Source organism: Magnolia sinica, chromosome 8 (genome assembly GCF_029962835.1).
Source record: "Magnolia sinica isolate HGM2019 chromosome 8, MsV1, whole genome shotgun sequence".
Taxonomy (NCBI): domain Eukaryota; kingdom Viridiplantae; phylum Streptophyta; class Magnoliopsida; order Magnoliales; family Magnoliaceae; genus Magnolia; species Magnolia sinica.
The window spans coordinates 48,679,304-48,699,290 of NC_080580.1; the positions used below are offsets into that span (position 1 = coordinate 48,679,304).

The 19,987-nt window shown below is 40.9% G+C and overlaps 1 protein-coding gene across 1 annotated transcript; it reads right to left on the reverse strand.

Moving 5' to 3' along the window:
• Positions 1–1,724: 1,724 nt before the first annotated feature.
• On the reverse strand, positions 1,725–16,264 carry LOC131253299 (uncharacterized protein At4g08330, chloroplastic-like). Its single transcript, XM_058254249.1, has 2 exons — positions 15,869–16,264; positions 1,725–2,434 (listed from the first exon to the last, which is right to left on the reverse strand). Exons 1-2 carry the CDS (start codon positions 15,931–15,933, stop codon positions 2,047–2,049), a joined length of 453 nt encoding a protein of 150 aa, XP_058110232.1. The 5' UTR covers positions 15,934–16,264; the 3' UTR covers positions 1,725–2,046.
• Positions 16,265–19,987: the final 3,723 nt, after the last annotated feature.

The following is a 19,987-nucleotide window of genomic DNA, read 5'->3' on the forward strand; positions in this document are numbered from 1 at the left end:
AGCACTAAATCTCTTAATCAATTGCATGCCGTCAGGTTTGGAAACTTCAAAATGGACAGTTGTTGGAAATATGCTCCTTGGAGTGATTTATTCTTTAAAGAAAGCCAAGTATTTACTAGTTGCAGGTATTAATTCGATCCAACCCAATTAGCATGAGTAGCCTTAGGACTTGAGCATTTGATACGGCAGTTTGAGTTGGCATTAGGCCTCAGCGACTCCTCTTGATGTTGGGCCCCACTGGGCTTGGCCTGACCCGTGTCGAACCCCAGTTGGCCCTCATTAAACAAGGCCAATTGGATCATATATATCATCACCTCAACTTTACTAATTCTTCATGCTGGTCAAACATTTACTAACATGACACGTGTGCAGGATCCTAGCCATTCAACAAGAGCCGAAATCATCATGTTGTGACCCAGACATCAAGTCATCACATGCACGCTAGCCAAATAGAGACTGGCTATCATTTCTTAATCATCCATACATGAAGGTAGTTTTAGATCTCATACACGTTTGCCATGAAGGTAGTTTCCTTATCTAATATTAATGAGTAGTTAGATCTCGTACACATGTTGGCGACTGATGTTGGTAGCGTGTGCAAGCAGAATTATCAAAACTCCTGTTTCCCACATGAAATCCAAGGGCCTGTTTGGATGTTTTGCTCAACACCATTGGAATCATTTCTTGCTCATAGCAGTAATTAAGCCGCGTTTGGATGATGCCTTCCATGCCAATGTCGTTTGGCTTCATTCACAAGGAATGATGTGACAAGTCAATTTTTTTTTATAAAGGGAAAATGCCCGTCTCTCTCCCTAAGCTTGAGATACTTATAAAAAGAAATCTTTTCTTCCCATATTTGAAGAATGTAATTTACAAAGTGAAATTATATTAGTGTAGGCACCCCCTCTTTTCTATTTTTCTTGATTTTAGATTTAATAAAAAGGTGTATCTATTAGACATGTTTGATTTTTAAAGAAAATCATCAAACTCCTAGAAGTAATCATTTGCATTTTCCACTATTACAACTCTCTAGCAAAAAATACAAGGTGACTGTTAACTAATGAATCAGTGATTTTCAATTTTCATAAAATTGAAATTCATATCTCAATAGTGCCCATGAAAATTGAAATTCATTTCTCAATCGTGCCCATAGAAATAATTATTTACAATTTCCATGATTTTGCTTTATTTTCTTTCTTACTAAACAGACCCTTAATTTACATACACCAAGAAGCCCATGAGATAGGAAAAGTGCATGAAGGAATCAAATTTTCATTTAATAGTTTTACAAAAGTTCTGGACAGCTTATATGAAATGAAAGAGAAGTCAAAGCTTGTTATTATTGAATGTATACTGTTAGTCACAAGAAAGTGGTTGGGCCATGCGCCAAATATGTACTAGATTGGAAGATCCTAGCCCCCCAAAACTTGGCATGATTCTCTCAATAATACTCAGGCCTGTAGCACAAGAGTCTCTATTTTATTTGTCTCGATTCTTGTGCCCGAATAGGTCCAGAAAGACAGTGGATTAAAAAATAAAAAATCATGGACAACTAGGCTCTTATTGCTTATAATAAAGTGGATGCTTGCTTATTCCAAATGCCCATAATAATACCTTCTGGCAAAATAAAAACTTACCAGATCTGTTTAGCTATTATTTGTCAGGTTAGTCCATCATTTGTTAGCATACTCGGAGAAAACCTTACTCTTGTTGAATGCCCATCCTCTCCAAAGCATATTGACAGCATACTAACTAGGAAAACAATTGTATGCATACACCTATAGGTCTCAAATATTATACATAATTATAGGATTCAATAGCAAACAATGAAAGGATCATGCACAAAAAGACCACACCAATAAAAAAGAACCAGACCTCTCTGAAGCACCCAATCACCTAAAATGATCAATCAACCCTTCCTTTGTACAGTGATGATCGTGAAACAGCAACACGAGATAAAGGCTGGAGTTCAACATTTGAATCCAGCTATGTTTATATGCTTCTCCAGACAGTCTGTGGATTTATGTGACACCAAGAATATTCACATTATATGACAAGAGGAGTACCTGATTCATCGGAGGGCTGTACAGCACGGATCTTGACATTGTATTTCCTGCAAACAGATATCCCATTCCCGGAGCTTGAGTCCGATTTGTCCAATCCAAAGGGGGAGGTGGTCTCTTCATAAGCATGGCCAATGTAGTTCCCACACTTCCGGCAGAGGAGCTTGGTTCTTGGCTGCAAGAGGCCCCACGAATGCTTGACGATGAAATAAGGTAGGCATACGAACTCATCAATCTGAGTGAATCGGCTCTCATCAATGGAGAAGAATGATATGATTCCCTTCCTTATAGCCTTTCCATATTTAGAGTCAATCTTGGATGTATTTCGATTGGAGGAGCTTAAATTTAGGGCATATCCACAAGCACCACAGCTGCATCACACATGAGCAATGGTGTAAATAAACCTCCCCTGTATATACTGAATAAGGTTAACATAGACAAGGTAGTTTACAACTTGAGCAACCCAATTACAAAAACCCCCCACAAACAACAGTGAGGACGATGACAAGGACAATATCGACAATAACCAAATAGCATAGGAATAAATCTTTCCCAAGTGTCTGCTTGGTGGAATATTGGATCCCACAAAATCCCACCTTTACTACAACACAAACCATTTCTACATTTCTAGTCCCAAATCGAATGAGACTAAACAAACCCCAAAACTCATAACATGATAAGGTGTAAATCCATCTTCAAATATCACATTAGATGATAAATACAAATGCAGCATAAAGTTTAGCTTCTCTGTATAAACAGAAGTAATTGAATTCAGCTTTTATGCTGAAACATCAAGCTTGATGTCAACTACATTGCCAACGCATGGCAACCAGACGATTTGGAGTTGATCTACCTCTGTTAAGTGCAGCAACTAGAAAGATGGAGCTTTTAGAAAACTATCTGTGGATGTGGGCATGAGTCAGAATCTGATCGCTCAGCAAGACACAAAGCATACGTCAGACAGAATTTATGAGGAGATACAACAAGGGGGTGTATGAGTGGGAAACTATTGCAGTATGTAAATGAGCAAGGAATGTAAACAGTACAAGCGCACTCAGAGAAATAGTGCACGTGGCAGATCTGAGAGGGGAAAGAAAGAGACCTAAGACTCTTCATGGAAAACAAGGTTGGATATCTTAGACCCGACCCTACTCCGTTGGATCTGGACTGCTGTGATGAGTTGAATAGATCATGTGCGTATTCGGGATAGGTTGGATTAGCCTAGACACGATGGATGGCTTGGATAAGAACGATGGATGGCTCTGGATTGGCCTAGACACGATGGATAACTCGAATGAGAAGGATGGATGGCTCTGGATTGGCCTAGACACGATGGATGGCTCCGATGAGTGGGATGAGAAGGATGGATGCCTTTGCTGCCATCCATCCTCTGTCTGTGTGTACGAGGGGGCTCACTCAGACGAGGGGGCTCACTCAGCAAACTAAAAAGCGAATGAACTAAGAACTTTCCAATGGATGTGCCCTTCCAAACCAATGAATCCAACTCTTGACTTGAAGGAACTATATCTTTGAGGCAATCAAGTAATCCTGCAAACTCATCAATCTCTTTATCCGTCATATTCGTTCAGCGAGGATTCCACACCACAGATTTGTCACATTAAGAGAAGCAATCTACAACCGAAATGAAACAATCTAGAGTGAGTCAGACCACTCTAGGAAATAGATCTTGTAATGCACTATCACCGCACCACAAATACACCCAAAACCAAATGCGATGACCATTCCCAAGAGAGAAACCAATCCCCCTACGAACTAGATGCTCTGTCGTTGTTATCGCTTTCCAAATACCAGAAGCTCTATAAAGAGAGGAGCTCCTAATAAACCCCCCACCATCTTGCGTACCATACTCGCTAGCAATAAGATCCTCCAAAGTCTCCCCACTTTGAATCCAAATCTCCAAATCATTTCCCAAGTAAAGCTAGATTCATAGCACCCAAATTTTTAAGGCCTACTCCACCCAATTCAATAGGCTTACACACATCCTCCCATCTAAGGAGATGAAACTTTCTATCATCCTTAGCACCTTTCCAAAAAAAAGTCTCTCATTAATTTTTCTAGTATATGTCTATCCAAAACTTATTTTGGGCATTTGAGAAGGGACATGAAATAAACCATCATGTTAGAAAAAGCCACTCTGATAAGAGTCGAACGCCCTCGCAAGGAAAGATAATCACATTGCCAAATTGTAAGCTTCCTCTCATTTCTTTCAATAATCTTATCCCAAAGGTGCTTTGCCAGCTTCCTAATGCAAAGAGGCAACTATAAATATGTCCACAAAAATTCTCCCATCTTGTAGCCAAAAGTTCTAGTAAATATACAAAGGTCCTCCCGTTTGATATGAACTCCGAACATTTCAAACTTGACCAAATTAATCTTCAAACCCAACACTGCCTCAAAACAAACAATAATTTTTCAACGATTATCCACTGAAACCACATCTGCGCCAAAATCATCCACATACTGAATATGAGAAAAGGTCACTCCATCGTTCGTCACCTTGAACCTACTAATTATACCATTCTCCTCCCCTTTGCTAAGCACCTTGTTAAGTGCCTCCACAATGACAACAAATAAAGACAAGGACAATGGATCCTCATGCTTGAGACCTCTGGATGCTTTGAAGTAACCATTGGGCTACCCATTAATTAAGATAGAGAATGAGGTGGATTGCACACAGAATCACATCCACCTTCTCCACTTCTAGCCACACCCCAATCTATCAACCATATAGTAAGCTCCAAATCCAAGTGGTTATACACCTTTTCAATGTCCAACTTACACACAATCCCACTTTTCTCTCCCTATTTTTGGAGTCAATACATTTATGGAGGATAAGAGAACTATCTAGAATCTGCCTTCACAAGGAAAAAGCTCCCTGATTTTCATAAATAACCTTTGAAAGAACTCCCTAAATCTTGAAGAAAAAACCTTGGCTAAAATCTTATAAGGCCCCACTATCAAACCGATAGGCCGAAAATCTTTTAACAGCTCCACCACCTCCGCTTTGGGAACAAGAGCAATGAAAGTAGCTCCCATGTCACTTGATAGACAGCTTCGATCATATAATTTCGAAAAAAAAAACCATTGCATCCTCTCTTTTTTTCATTTTTTCCTTTTTTTAATCAATAGCCAAATTTTATGAAAGAAAAGTATGGGAAATCCATCAAGACCTGGCCTAGTCCCCACACATCGAATCTAAAGCGGCTTTAACCTCTTCTTCCAATATCGGCCCCTCAAGCGATTAGGCATCCTTAGTAAACAAACTCTAAAACTCTAAATTATCCAATCACAGTCTTTCCCACTGATCACAAGATAATAAATTTCTGAAAAAAATGCACTATTGTGTCACAAATTTGATCCTTATTCAAAGTCTGAATTCCATCCACTACTAAATTGGATATTCTATTTGCTTGGGCCTAGGCACTAGTAATGTTGAGAAAGAAGTGAGTATTTGTGTCTCCTTCTTTGAGCCGCACTGCTCTAGATCTCTAACGCCATTTAATTTCCTCTTCTAGATTGGTTCGCATAACTCAAAGATAAAGGTGCCCTCTTATCTCTGTCTTCCACCATTAAGCAACTATCCTCCAATAAATCTAGCTCATTAATTTCCCTGGGTATTCTATCAAAATCTGCATCATGCACCTCTAGCACTTCCTTTTTCACAAATTAATATTGTGTTTTAAGAGCTTTAGCTTCCTGCTTAACATGAAGCCTGCAAACCCATCAACACAAATTCCACCAATCAGTGACAAGATTTTTAAAACCGTCAATTTCAAGTCAAGCACTCTTAAACCTAAAAGGTCTTGGACCCTAATTTTCCACAACCACTTCGAGAACTATGGGCCTATGATCAGACACAATCCTTGGCATGCCACGTTGACTAACCAATAGAAACTTTTCTAACCACTCTGTGGAAACCAAAAATTTGTCCAGGCACGATGAAGAAGCTTTTTTTTTTAAACCATTAGACGACATGAATTTAGCCCCTTGTAAGAGGAGATTCACCAAATCATGTCGGGCCACCCAATTTGCAAAGTTTGACATACTTCGAGTGATATGACCCCCTTTTGACTTATCATGACTGAAACAAAGCACATTATAATCACCTCTAGCACACCATGGCTCAACCCATTCCTATCTGACAGTGTCTAACTTTGGCCATAAGTGATCTCTCATACTGTACGAACAAGGCCCGTATATGCTGAAAACACCCATTGGAAGCCGAAAGAAATCTCCCGCAACAACAATAAAAAGAGAAAATTTACGTAAAAAAGAATCCACTTTCAACCAAAGATCAACATTGTAATCCACCTCGCAACCCTAGAAGCATAAACAGAAACCCACCCCTTATCTTAACTCCCACATAGAGTCAAGCACACTTTTGTCCACTACTTGGAGCTTAGATCCCTGCAAAGCAATGATATCCACCTTCGACTTCCTACTAACTTTCCTGACCTAGACCTTTTCACCTTGCAGCCCAGCCCTCTAACATTCTAGGACAATAATTATTGAAAACCTGCTTTACTTAATCTCATGCTCTTTCATCCACTTGCTCCGCCTACCAAGTCATAGTTAATGGAGCACTTAAGACTAAGCACTTCCCTCTAACCTTTGACTTCTTGGTCTTCAGCGCCTGAATCTCTAGCTGAAGTTGCGCATATTTACTAATGCAGGAGCATTTTCACACCGGGCTCGAGTGGGGTGGATTGTGGGATGCAGGGACACACTCGAGGTGGGCGGCCCATTTGAGGCGAGTAGCTCGTGTGAAGCGGGTGGCTCGTGTAAAGCGGAACCCATGTGAAGTGGGGCCCACGAGGGGGGTTCGGCCGAAGTCCTAACCCATGGGATGTGGGGCTTGGGCTATGAGATAAAGGGATTAATTCGCCATGTTCTATCAGTTCAAGCTTTTAGAGCAAGTAGTTAATTGTCCTGCATCATTTACTTTGCATAAATTTTAAAAAATAAAAATAAAAATAAAATTGTAAATGTCCACATCCTAAACGTCGTACGACAAACCCTCCAAGCCTTCCACCCTTACTAGAGCACATCATTTGCCCACTAGAATTGCTCTGTTGCATCGAGCATGTTTCCTCATCAACCTCTTGAACTTAGCCAACTTATTTGAGTCCGTTGTGCGAATCGAGTGGGCACCCTCTTGTTTTTCTACACAAAGGAGTGATTATCAAAGCCTCTTCCATCTCCACCTCATCTTTAGCTTCATCCGGAATCAGCTCCCCTTCCAGTCTCCTGCCACCGTAAGCACACTGAGCAACTAGACTTTGTTGCAGCTATTCGTCATAGCCCAAATATTATCTATAGAAAGGCACCCAATATGACCTTCCTTCAACCGCTGACCTCAAACCGTGAGAAGCTACCTCTGACGATGACAATGCACCTCCAACATCCTTGTAAAAAAAGACTCTCTCAACTCGATTGAAGCTCCCTTTAGCAAGGAGCGGACTTTATGCAGGACATGAAATTTAAATATGATGTGCGAGATTTCAGGCTTAAGATCACGTTAGTTCAGAAACAATTACACAAATTCTATATCCCACATGAAAGTCCAAACCATTCAATTAAGGGGAATCTATGCGGGTCCAGGCCTACACATGTTAGGGCTGGATCTGTTAAAATTATAAACCAAACGATGCTCAAAGATAAGCAGTAATCATCCACACATGCACAGCAATCAATCCCTAATCCAAGGGATTCACCAATTTCAATTCAAGGAACCCTAGGGTGAAAAAATGGGCAAATAAATTAAGGATAATCCAATCTAGGATTAGGGTTTATGAAAAACTGGTATGAGTGGGTAAAATAAGAAGAAAACTTGAACCGGAAGACAGTTCCCGCATGCGGACAACAACAATGGCCCAGACGCACGTGCGTGTAATCACGGTCGTACGTGTGTGGGGCCCACTATTCAGAAAAAGGCCACATTGGCCCTAGTCGACTAAGGATGGACTCCAAAAACTCCAAATCTCAGCTCAATCCGATGCACGGTTTGTACGTGGTGCTCCGTCGAAGTTTCAGCCCTCCTGCAGGGCCAGATTCTAGAAATCTGCTGTAAAAAGAAAAATGGCTGCAACTATTGATGGATTTACAGATGAAATGCTTGTAGGAGGAGAAATATGGATGGGAGAAGGTGGGGGCGAATCGGGATAGATGTGGCTTCGCACTACGGTCGTTAGCCCTTCGAAGAAGGGAGGGCTTTGCACCCAATTAGGTTTTCATAACTCGGCAAGGAGCAGGAAAACGCAGCAATTTTTATTCAATTTCATTGAATCAAAAGAACTACGAGGGATGCCTATTTATAGGGAAAACCCTATGCCCCTAAACTCGCGCCATGTGCGCAACCTATTACTTGGCAATGAGGTAAACTAAAATAAAAATCAAATAAAGAAATCTAGCGCGTTCATGATGTTCTAAATAATAACAATAAGCAAAACCTAAAATATGAAATCAATCCAACTAGTGGGTCACGATCACGAGACCTATGATGGGCTTTCCTTGACTATTGGGCCCACTCTTTGAATCAAAACTTCATCTTCTAACTAGGAAGCCCTCCCTGGACGTCATCATCGAGTCAGATCGATGGTGGGGCCCTCCCTCTCCTTTCGTACGTGCATAGGGGGTAGAATGCGTGCGCGTGTGCACGTAATGTCCCCATCAATTCTCTCCAGTTGCAAAGATTTCGCCACTAGCGAAATAAAACTCCTGAACCACTCCAGGATGTCAGGATTAAGTCTCTGAAGCTCCTCCTTAGTAAGCCACGTACTGTCTGAAGCTGGGCGTGACTTCCATTTAACCAAGTATTTCTGAATCCTGCTGTCCGACATTGAAACTATCTGTTGGTCCATGATATCCTCTATTTCCTCTCTGTGTGTGTGAAGGTTAGGTATGGGAGGTATAGGCTAGGAAAAAAGGTCAGAAAGAGTAGATAAAGGCTGGAAAAATGGGTTGGGTCGGGTAGGTATGGGACGTAGAAGCTGAAAAAATTGGTCGAGAAGGGTAGGTATGGGAGGTAGAGGCTGAAAACATGGGTTAGGACGGGTAAGTATGGGACATAGAAGCTGTTAAAATGGGTCGAGAAGGGTAGGTATGAGAGTTAGAGGCTGGGAATATGGGTCGAGAGGGGGTCATGGATCAAGGGATAAATCTGGGGAAGCAGGATGGGTGGGCGAAGGGCCGGACAAAGTATCAGTGGTCCTCTGAAAAGTAACTAGATCCTCCACATTGAATGCGGAACTAATTCCCATGGAATGTGGAAGATCTACCTCATATGCATCGAAACCGTTTCGTTTTATAATTTTGAAGGATCCAGCGCTAAGCGCGTGTAACTTATGAATGGCCTTCGGAGGATAAAGCTCGGGCCTGATGCGGACTATCACAAAGTCCCCAATATTGAATTCTTTGAAACGTTCATGCTGGTCTACAGAAAATTTGTAATGTTAATTACTAGTAGTGATCTTCTGCCTGATTTCTTGATGTCATAAATGAATGTGATACGCAAAGACTCTGCAGGCTCTGACGGCCTATGGGACAGTGACATATGGATAAGATCAATAAGTTTTCTAGGTTTATAACCAGTAATGATTTCATAAGGACTGAGACTTATGGACCTATCGACAGAACTATTAAACGCAAACTCGGCTATAGGTATAACGGTGTCCCATGTTCTGGTGTGCTTATATCCCTCCTAGGGGGAGACTCATCCCGTAAATCATCAGGAAAGACATCACGTAACACATCCATTACCGGAATGACCTCAATGGGTAACTCTACACTATCCTCTAGTGCACTCTCTCTAACCACAAGGCCGCACATGTTGTACCCCTCAAAATAGTGGTCTTGATGTCCCTCATGGGGTGATGGGGTGGATGCATGGGTGCACGCCCATAATTGATTCATTGACCAACTCTATTCATTGGTCTATCCTCCAAGCCACCTGCTTGAGATTGGACATCTACCCCAATGGTGGGGTTTGTCCTAGCCATGGTCTTTAGTCGGATAATGCGCACATCAAGTTGTTCAAAGCATTAGTCCATTTCCAAGTGCTTATCCAAAGACTCGATCTGCTGGGATAGCTTGTTTAGTGACTCTAGCAGTTGTTCCATGTTTAGTGTAGGGTGCAAACCAAAATTCAGTAATTAGTTGTCAAAATATTTTTTTTTTTTTTAAGAAACAAACTATTTTCTAAAAACGAAAAAGAAAAGTTACTGAAAACAAATTAGGAAAGTTTCTAAAAAAGCAACCTATTTTCTAAAAACGAAAAAAGGAAAGTTTCTAAAAAAGCAACCTAATTTCTAAAAACGAAAAAAAAGGAAAGTTTCTAAAAACAAATTAGGAAAGTTTCAAAAAAAAAAAACAAATTAGGAAAGTTTTAAAAAAAAAACAATAAAAAAAGAAAAAGGAAAGTTTCTAAGAATAGAAAGTAAGTTAGTTTCTAAAAAGAAAAGGGAAAGTAAACTAGTTTCTAAAAAAGAAAAAGGAAAGGAAATTAGTTTCCAAAAACAGATTAAGAAAGTTTCTAAAAACAGAAAAGGAAAGTTTCTAAACCTAGAAATAGAAAGCTAAGTTAATTTCTAAAATAATTCAAATAAGGGGATAACAGAAAATTTCAGCAGCTTTTGTCAAGGTTTATGGACCTCTAAACAGCCATATATGATGAGAATTGATGCGTAATAGACACAAACAACTAAACCCTAAACATGTAATGCATTCCCCTATAAGAACCCTAATCTCTGATACCAAATTTGATGCAGGACATGAAATTTAAATATGATGTGCGAGATTTCAGGCTTAAGATCACGTTAGTTCAGAAACAATTACACAAATTCCATATCCCACATGAAAGTCCAAACCATTCAATTAAGGGGAATCTATGCGGGTCCAGGCCTACACATGTTAGGGCTGGATCTGTTAAAATTATAAACCAAACGATGCTTAAAGATAAGCAGTAATCATCCACACATGCACAGCAATCAGTCCCTAATCCAAGTGATTCACCAATTTCAATTCAATGAACCCTGGGGTGAGAAAATGGGCAAATAAATTAAGGACAATGCAATCTAGGATTGGGGTTATGAAAAACTGGTATGAGAGAGTAAAATAAGAAGAAAACCTGAATCGGAAGACAGTTCCCGCGTGCGGACAGCAACAATGGCCCAGATGCACGTGCATGTAATCACGGCCGCACGTGTGTGGGGCCCACTATTCAGAAAAAGGCTACCTTAGCCCTGGTTGACCAGGGATGGACTCCAAAACCCCCAAATCTCAGCTCGATCCGATGCATGGTTTGTGCGTGGTGCTCCGCCGAAGTTTCAACCCTCCTGTAGAGCCAGATTCTGAAAATCTGCTGTAGAGAGAAAAACGGCTGCAACTATTGATGGAATGCTTGTAGGAATTAGAAAAATATGGATGGAAGAAGGTGGGGGCGAATCAGGATAGATGTGGCTTCGCACCATAGTAGTTAGCCCTTCGAAGAAGGGAGGGCTTCGTACCCAATTAGGTTTCCATAACGCGGCAAGGAGCAGGAAAACACAGCAATTTTTTATTCATCTTCATTGAATCAAAAGAATTACAAGGGGTGCCTATTTATAGGGAAAACCCTATACCCCTAAACTCGCGCCATGTGCGCAACTTATTACTTGGCGATGAAGTAAACTAAAATAAAAATCAAACAAAGAAATCTAAAGCATTCATGATGTTCTAAATAATAACAATAAGCAAAACCTAAAATATGAAATCAATCCGACTAGTGGGCCACGATCATGAGATTCCATGATGAGTTTTTCTTGACTAAAATCAAAACTTCGTCTTCTAACTAGAAAGCCCTCTTTGGACGTCGTCATCGAGCCAGATCGACGGTGGGGCCCTCCCTCTCCTTCCGTACGTGCGTAGGAGGCGGTGTGCGTACGCGTGATGTCCCCATTAGGACTGACTTCGAAAAATAAGTAGCAGTTGAGTCTCCTATGTGCAACACTTAAGCAACCATGCCAGAGGAAAATAAGAATTAGCACATGTGGGCAACAGGACAATAGCAAGTGACCCATCTTCCACACATGCCTCAAAACTCCAACTGCTCATTAGATGGCACACATAACTTAGACGCCTAGGTGTCAACTTGAGAGAAGCTTTCGCTCCCCACCTTGATGACGAGTCTCAAAATAAATGCCGTCGGTTACTTATCCAAAGTCCTTGCATGACATGTGTCCCAACTCCCAAACCTAGCTCCGAAACTTTTCGATGTGGCCAGTGGGCCAGTATTCTCCCTTAGACAAGGTTCAATATCTGAGCCTCGAACTAAAACAAGGTTCGGGAGAGAACACTAAGGCCCTACTACTCCCACAACACACTTATCCTTCCGCGTCACGATGGGGTACAATCTCTACTCACATAACATGTCTCCACCAATCCCATCCATCCACACACACCCATTGGGATCCGAAACATTAATGGAGCACAGAAGTTGTGCACCTTTCTCTTGCACAACTCGACTGCCATGGCTGCCCAACATAGATGCTACCTCTCCTTCTCCAGACGTCACCCCAACAAAGAGGTAGACCCCATTTCACCTCCCTTTGTACCATGAGTTCCAGGCAAGGTATTCTGTATCCGTTATGATACACCTATAAAGGTCGATATGTTAGGTATTTTAGGACCGTATTGGTCGTTATATTGGCCGTAAAGGCCATTACGGGGCACAACAACCGTTACTGCCATAATGGTCGAAAAATTATCACTTTTTTCTCCTCATTTTGTCACTTTTCTCACTACAAAAACTCTCTTAGGTCATTTTACAACAGATTTTGACCACTCTTACTATAGTTTTTAATATATTTTTTTGAAGACACAAGGTGTCCCCACCTCTTTTTTGAAGTGATTTGAGCGAATAGAAGCTCCAAGTGCCTTTTTTTAAATTGAAAAAGTAGTATTTATGCATTTTTCTTATTTCTAGTTCTAGTGCTTGATTGTGATGTTTAAACATTAGAGACATATCATCATGGTCACAAATTCGCTAGACAGCCAATACAACACTCTCACCAAAGAGTGGACTATTACACTACCATAAACATATTAAAAATAAATAAATAAATAAAAATTGAATATATATTTGGAATATTTATATTATTCTGGGTTTTATATATATATATATATATATATATATATATATATATATTCAGAATTTTTCAGGGCAAAAGAAAATTTTCAACCGTTCCAGGGGGTCGTAACGATTGATACGCCCCTGTATTGGCCGTTACGGCTGATACCCGTATCGATAATGGTGGTGACCATTATGGCCACTGTTATCGATATAGAATACATTGGCTCCAGGCGATCCTCTCCCACCACCACTGATATCGCACTAGGATCCCCCAAAGCCCTCCTTCTTATGACACGGATCCTTGCTACCTCCTCTCCTTCCATTGCTTGATCAATGGCCACCACCTCACCTAAGCAGGAGTTGGCCTCGAAGAAAAAGTCCTGGAACCACAATTCTAATGGAATCCCCCACATAAAAAACCACGACTCTTTGTCGAAGTGAGAACCACTTTCTTATCTTCTTAACCGGCCCATCTTTGTGCATGGCTTCCGCTACCTAGTTTGAGCCGAACTTCAATGCACCACTACCCCATTGCTATCTTGAGTGCCACGTGACAAATTCAATCTGGCAAAAAGGTGCTAGTGGAATTTGGATTTCCATTGGCATAACCTTATTTTGGTGTTCGAACAACTACGATGAGGCCCTAGATCCATCTAGATTAGGCTAAGGGAGTGTCTGGGGGACTTTTAGAGGCTAATATGGACCTAGATAGGATTTTAGAGCCACAAGTTTCCCGATGTTTTGGGTGTTAGGTTTAGGGTTTTGGTTTTCAAGTCGCAATCCGACTCCAGTGCAATCGATCAATCGGCGTCGGTGGGGTATCTACATGATCATAGAAGAAAATCTGATAGAAAGATCAAGTTTTTAAGTTAAAATGGCTTTCATCGGAGCGTGCGCACTTGTTTACCAAACTGTGGCAACTCATTCATTGTAGATGTGGCAAACATGCCTATCAATCCAGACCATCTAAATCATGGGCCCCAATGGAAACAAAGCATAGCTTGAAAATCACTAACCATTGATTAATTTTGTTGAAAAACTGGATAGCTGAACATTTTCCTCTCAACCAGTCATTTGATGGCTGCCAATTAAATGGTCCGTATTGTCTGATGAATTCAATTTTGGGCTTTGCTCCAAAAAAAAAAAAAAAAAAGACACTCATTGGCATGCAAGTACCAAGTATAGCATGTGTGTGGTGGATGAGTTGGCACCAATGTTGTCAAACCGCATATGCGGTTTTGTGCGATCACATATGCCTGTGCGCACATGCAATCGCGCAATCGCATATGCGGTGGCATATTTTTAAAATTTTAAAATGTAGAAAAATATAAGAACTTTAAGGAAAAACTTCCCTGAGTTAATAGATAACCAATATAATAATTTTACATTTATAAAATTAATTTGTGACTTGTGAGAAAAATGAATGAAGTACATCAAATTCAACATTCAACAACATAGTTAAGTAATAAAACAATCAATAAGCTATTTATTGTACAAATACAATTTTAAAGTTACATCCTAATGTTTATTATTTATACACTATAACACTAACACTACTTACAAGTTACAACTTAGTTACACTAACACTAAGTTACACCACAATAAGTTACAACTTCGTTACACTAACACTAAATTACATTCAACAATATAGTCACACAACTTACCGTTACAAGTTACACTACTTACTAAAGTTTTTTTTTTTTTTTTGCAAATAATAATAATAATAATAATAATAATGTGCCAACGGTTGGCAGATATGATCGCATGTGCTGTATGCGATTGCATATCCTCGCACATTTAGCATACGCAATCGCATATGCACTGCAATCACATATGCCATGACAGCATATGCGATATGCATATGGGAATTCGCATTATGCGAATATGCGATCCCATTTAACAACATTGGTTGGCACAATTTAGCAGATGGTGGCTAACCCAAACTAGTGTCCTAACTCTCGTTGGAATTGTGCATTCAATGGAAGAATTGAATAGTTAATTCTGAATCCACTATGATCCTTGACCTCCCAGCAAGATGAAATCTCATTGAATAACAGTTAAAGGATTATAATTCCATCAATCAGCTTGAAAAGGAAATTGCAACCACAACAACAACAACAACAGTAACAGCAGCAGCAACAACAGGATCAACAACAAAAACAACAGCAACAGAGATGGAAAGAGGCTTTTGCACAGCACTAGACAAGTGAAGCCCATGCATTCTTCCTCCATATCAGACTATTTGGTGGGTAGACCACATCCCAAAAATTTCCCAGATTGGAATATCCTTAGCGGGATGGGGACCGTTGATGTATTTACCTACTTAACCGTTTATTTGAAAGCCACAAATCAATCTGTGTTGGGGGTGGGGAATTATCCATCCATGGCGACCCCACAGATGAGAGGTCTGGATTACCAAACATTTATAATAATTAAAAAAACGGAAGTCCAACAAGCAAAGCCGTGGAAGCGTATTCTGCAATTCCTCCCAACAAATTCATCTTCGGTACAGAGACTGGGGGGGGGGGGGGGGGGGGGGGGGTGGGTATGTAATGGATGGGAAGAAGAAAAGTTAGGGCAGGCTTTCCATCTAAAACTGATGAAATCCCCTTTTTCAAGACAAAACAAAACACACCAAATAAAATAGAGAGAGAGAGAGAGAGGATGGAGCAATAACCTGTAGGTAACATCTCTCTGTGAAGAGGAGAAGATATCCTGATTTCCTTCGTCCTTCGCATACATGGATGGACGGATGGGATTTCGCCTTTGGTCAGCTGCCGATCCTTATGCTGTGAGAGAGAGAGAGAGAGAGTTGCTCCAGGCAAGTCTACTAAAAAGAGGGGTGCGTGTGGGCGGGGGGGCACATGACCTGAGAGAAGAGTGAAGAGCGCGTACTCAGATCCGGTAATTGTCCAGTCGACACCCAGTAATCACAGATTCTCGAATTCCTACCCCTAACCGGTTGCCGTTTCGGTTACCGGCTGAAATCGTACGAACGGGCCCCTCGTTTCCTCCGTCGTGATTCCTGACTTTGTTTTCAGATATTCAGTCGCGATTCGCCCGAGGAGAGGTTGAAGAGGTGAAGCGCGGTGCACGCACTTGACGGAAATGGATTGGCTATTGAACCTGCCCCTAGCCAACAGCCAGTGGTCTGTGCTCCGTGGGGCCTCGCGATCATGTATGTGTTTCATATATGCCATCCACCCATTATTCCAGGTCATTTTACGGTATGAACCGAAAAATGAGACCCATCCTTCCATATCATTTTGAGGTATGAGCTGAAAAATAAGATTGATCTAAATCTCGTGCGCCACAGGGGGTTGGTTGAAAACTCATCGGTGAAAACTTCCTGCTGATTTTTTATTTTTATTTTTAGCTTTCATCCCAGTACATATGATCTAATTAACAGGTTAGATGTCAAATAACTATTACAGTGGGCTTAGGAGGTTTTTAACAGGGATCACTACTGTTTTCTCATGATATGGTCCACCTGAGATTTAGATCTACCTCATTTTTAGAACCAAGCCCTAAATTTTAAATATGCGTCGTTCCCGGAATTATGCTTTAAAATTATCTTTCAAAATGAATGTACCGTGGGGATAAAACATATACAGAACGGTGAATCCACGTATCACTGGCCACTAACCACCTGGTTGGTAGCGGAAAGGGATTGTGTACTCCCCTTGCCACCAGACAGACAAGGGCTGATGGTCGGTGCTCTATGAGCCCAACCATGATGTATGTGTTTCATCCATGCTGTCCATATATTTTTCCACGATCATTTTATGGTATGAGACCAAAAATAAGGTATATCCTAATCCCAAGTGGATCACATTATAGGAAACAGTGTTGAATGAGCTTCGACCATTAAAAACCTTTTTGGGACCATAAAAGTTTTGGATCAAGCTGATATTTGTTTTTTTCCTTCATTTGGGTCTGTATGACCTAATCAACATATTGGATTTCAAATAAACAATACAATGGGCCTTTGGAGGATTTTAATGGTGGATATCTAATCACTATTGTTTTCCTATGTTGTGGTCCACCTGAGATTTATATCCCTCTCATTTTTGGGATCAAGCCCTAAAATGATTTATAAATATGGATGAACAAAATGGATGAAACACATACATCATGGTAGGGCCCACAGAGCACTGACCACCAGCCATCGGGCTAGTGGCGAGGGAGTAGCCAATCCACTTCCGTTGGTAGCAGCATCACTAGGGAAACGGATGAGGATTGCGTACTACCCCCGCTCGTCCCTAGCTCGGAACGGGCAGTTTTGTGGGTGGGCCCACCGTGATGTATCTGTACATCCAAACTGTCTATCCCTTTTCTCAGATTATTTTAAAGCATCAAAACAAAAATGAGGCAGATCCAACGATCAAATGGAACACACCACAGATGACTCTTACATTTAATGCAACTGACATTTATTACTTTGTGAATTTTAATGCAACCAAGCTTATTATTTGGTGTGGTCCTCTTGATCGTTGGATCTGCCTCATTTTTGTTTTGATGCCTTAAAATAATCTGAGAAAAAGGATAGACAGTTTGGATGTATAGATACATCATGGTGGACCCGCCCATAGAATTGCCCGTTCCGAGCTAGGGACGAGCGGGGATAGTACGCAATCCACATCGTAGGGAAACTGCGTCCGCGCTTGACACGTACTTGATACGAAACCCATTCCGCAGTGGATGAACGCTAACATGCCGCATGTATGTGGGTGCAGCTTAGTATGGCATGGATTCGCTACTGACAGGTTGAGTAGCCAGACTTGCCACTGAAGTGACGTCACCAAGTTCCGTGGGTCCCACCATGATCTATGTTTTGTATCCACACTATCCATCTATTTGGAGAGACCATTTTAGGGCATGAACAAAAGAATGATTCAGATCCAAAGCTCGAGTAGACCCCACTACATAAAAAAGTGGAGAGAGTGACTGTAACGACCTTGGAAATTTTGTGCTAATCTTTCCTTAAGTAGTTGTTTTTGGGGTAATTAGCGCTATACTCGATTGCTTGTGAAATTCACATCAGTCACTTTAAATTGTATCTGCATGGCTCAAAACTTGTAGATTAGTTAGCGCTATGTTACTCTGAAATCTAAGATCCATCGCTAAATCCAGTTGTTCTAGAGAATTTTTAGAAGATCTTGATTGGACATGAACCGCACGTCGAAAGTCCGCTAGCGATGATCTTAGGCTGTTGCGGTCACCATGTTGGGCTTGACCATCACCTCGAAAATCAAGTCCATGTGATGTTCTAGGTCGATTTGTTTGAGTTCGGAGTGAAGAGTGTGAGAACGGTTGGATATTTAATAAGCTTTTATGAAATCTGAGTCGTGTCACTTGCGCGACGATTTTAAGCTATCTGACCGTTGGATTCTGATCCAATTTTACCCTCTGATCAGGGAAGGTGGCCCGGGCATATCCTTGTGCTTGTGGACCTGATCGAGATTCTGTGACCGTTGAATTGTGTGTGGTCTGCCACGGCTGATCTGAAGAGCCAGTCAGTATGAAAACTCAGCCTGACCTAGATCCATGGTCAATGAGCTTAAGTCCGACCTTTCATGGTTATAAGCCCACCAGAAGTGCTTCGTTGGATCGCGAGAGTCAGGTTTTGGTTATACCCTAAGTATACCTTGGCCCTAGGGTTATTTTCATCAATAATAAGCCTATTTATAGTCCTTAAACCCTAGCTCTCTTTTCCATACGAATTTTCTCTAACCCTAGCTTGGAAAGAGAGTGGAAAAGAGAGAGAAAGTGAGAGATAAGTTGGTTTATCATCTTGGATTCTTTCCTATTCTTCTACATCCTTAAACCTTCACTTTGAATCGTTATTCTGACGATTCTGAGTTCATCTTGGGGTAAGTTAACCTAACCCTAATCTGTGTTAGAGCTTAGATTAGTCTTGGTGTTGTTGTATCTCATTTTTATCCTTGTTTTAGGGTATTCTAGCACCGTTGATGAAGACAACTCGTCTGAAATCAGTTCGGTGTTCTTTCCTTGCTTAAGGTGCGGACTTTAAGTGTATAGGTTATGGTTTTCAAGGCTTTCAATGCCAATTAATGATTTATTCTTGTTATGGATGAGATTTCACAAGCCAAATGTTGTGTTTACGTTGCCTTCCTGATATGCATGTGTTATATTGAGATTTATGTATTCTATGTGTATGTATAAAGTACCGTATACGTATAAAATATGCACCTGTGTTTGCCATGATTATTTGCCGTGTATGTATGTTAGATGTATGTGTGACGACTCCTTGGTAAAAGGAATTGTCCAAATGCTTGTTTTTCAACATACGTCATGTATGTTGTATCATGTATTCTAAGTGTTTGTAGAAATGCCTGAATGATCTAAAGTGTAACTTATTACACTAATTGCGGGCGTTGGGAAGTGATTCTCAACACTCCTATTGATGTGCATGATTTCCTTTATGCAAGTTACATTCCATGTTATTTAAATTCAAGCATTACTTATGCTTACAATTATGTTAAGTTGATATTCCTCAAGTGCTTATGTACCATGGTTTGAGTTGTTGTTTCCTTTACTGTTCTACATACAATTCATATATCTGTTGTGGTGTAATGTGTTTGGGACTATGCATTAGTCCAGGAAATCGGTAATCTGCTTCATGGTCGTGGCTGAGGTTGCTTTCGCCACGTAGGACGTATTAGACGAACCCGAGTCGTATTAGAGTTGTCGGCAGTGGTTTGGCCACGCGGAGTGTTTGCGCACTCTATGTTGCTCAACTCAACGTGCGCTCGTGCTAGTCGAGTTCGTCAAG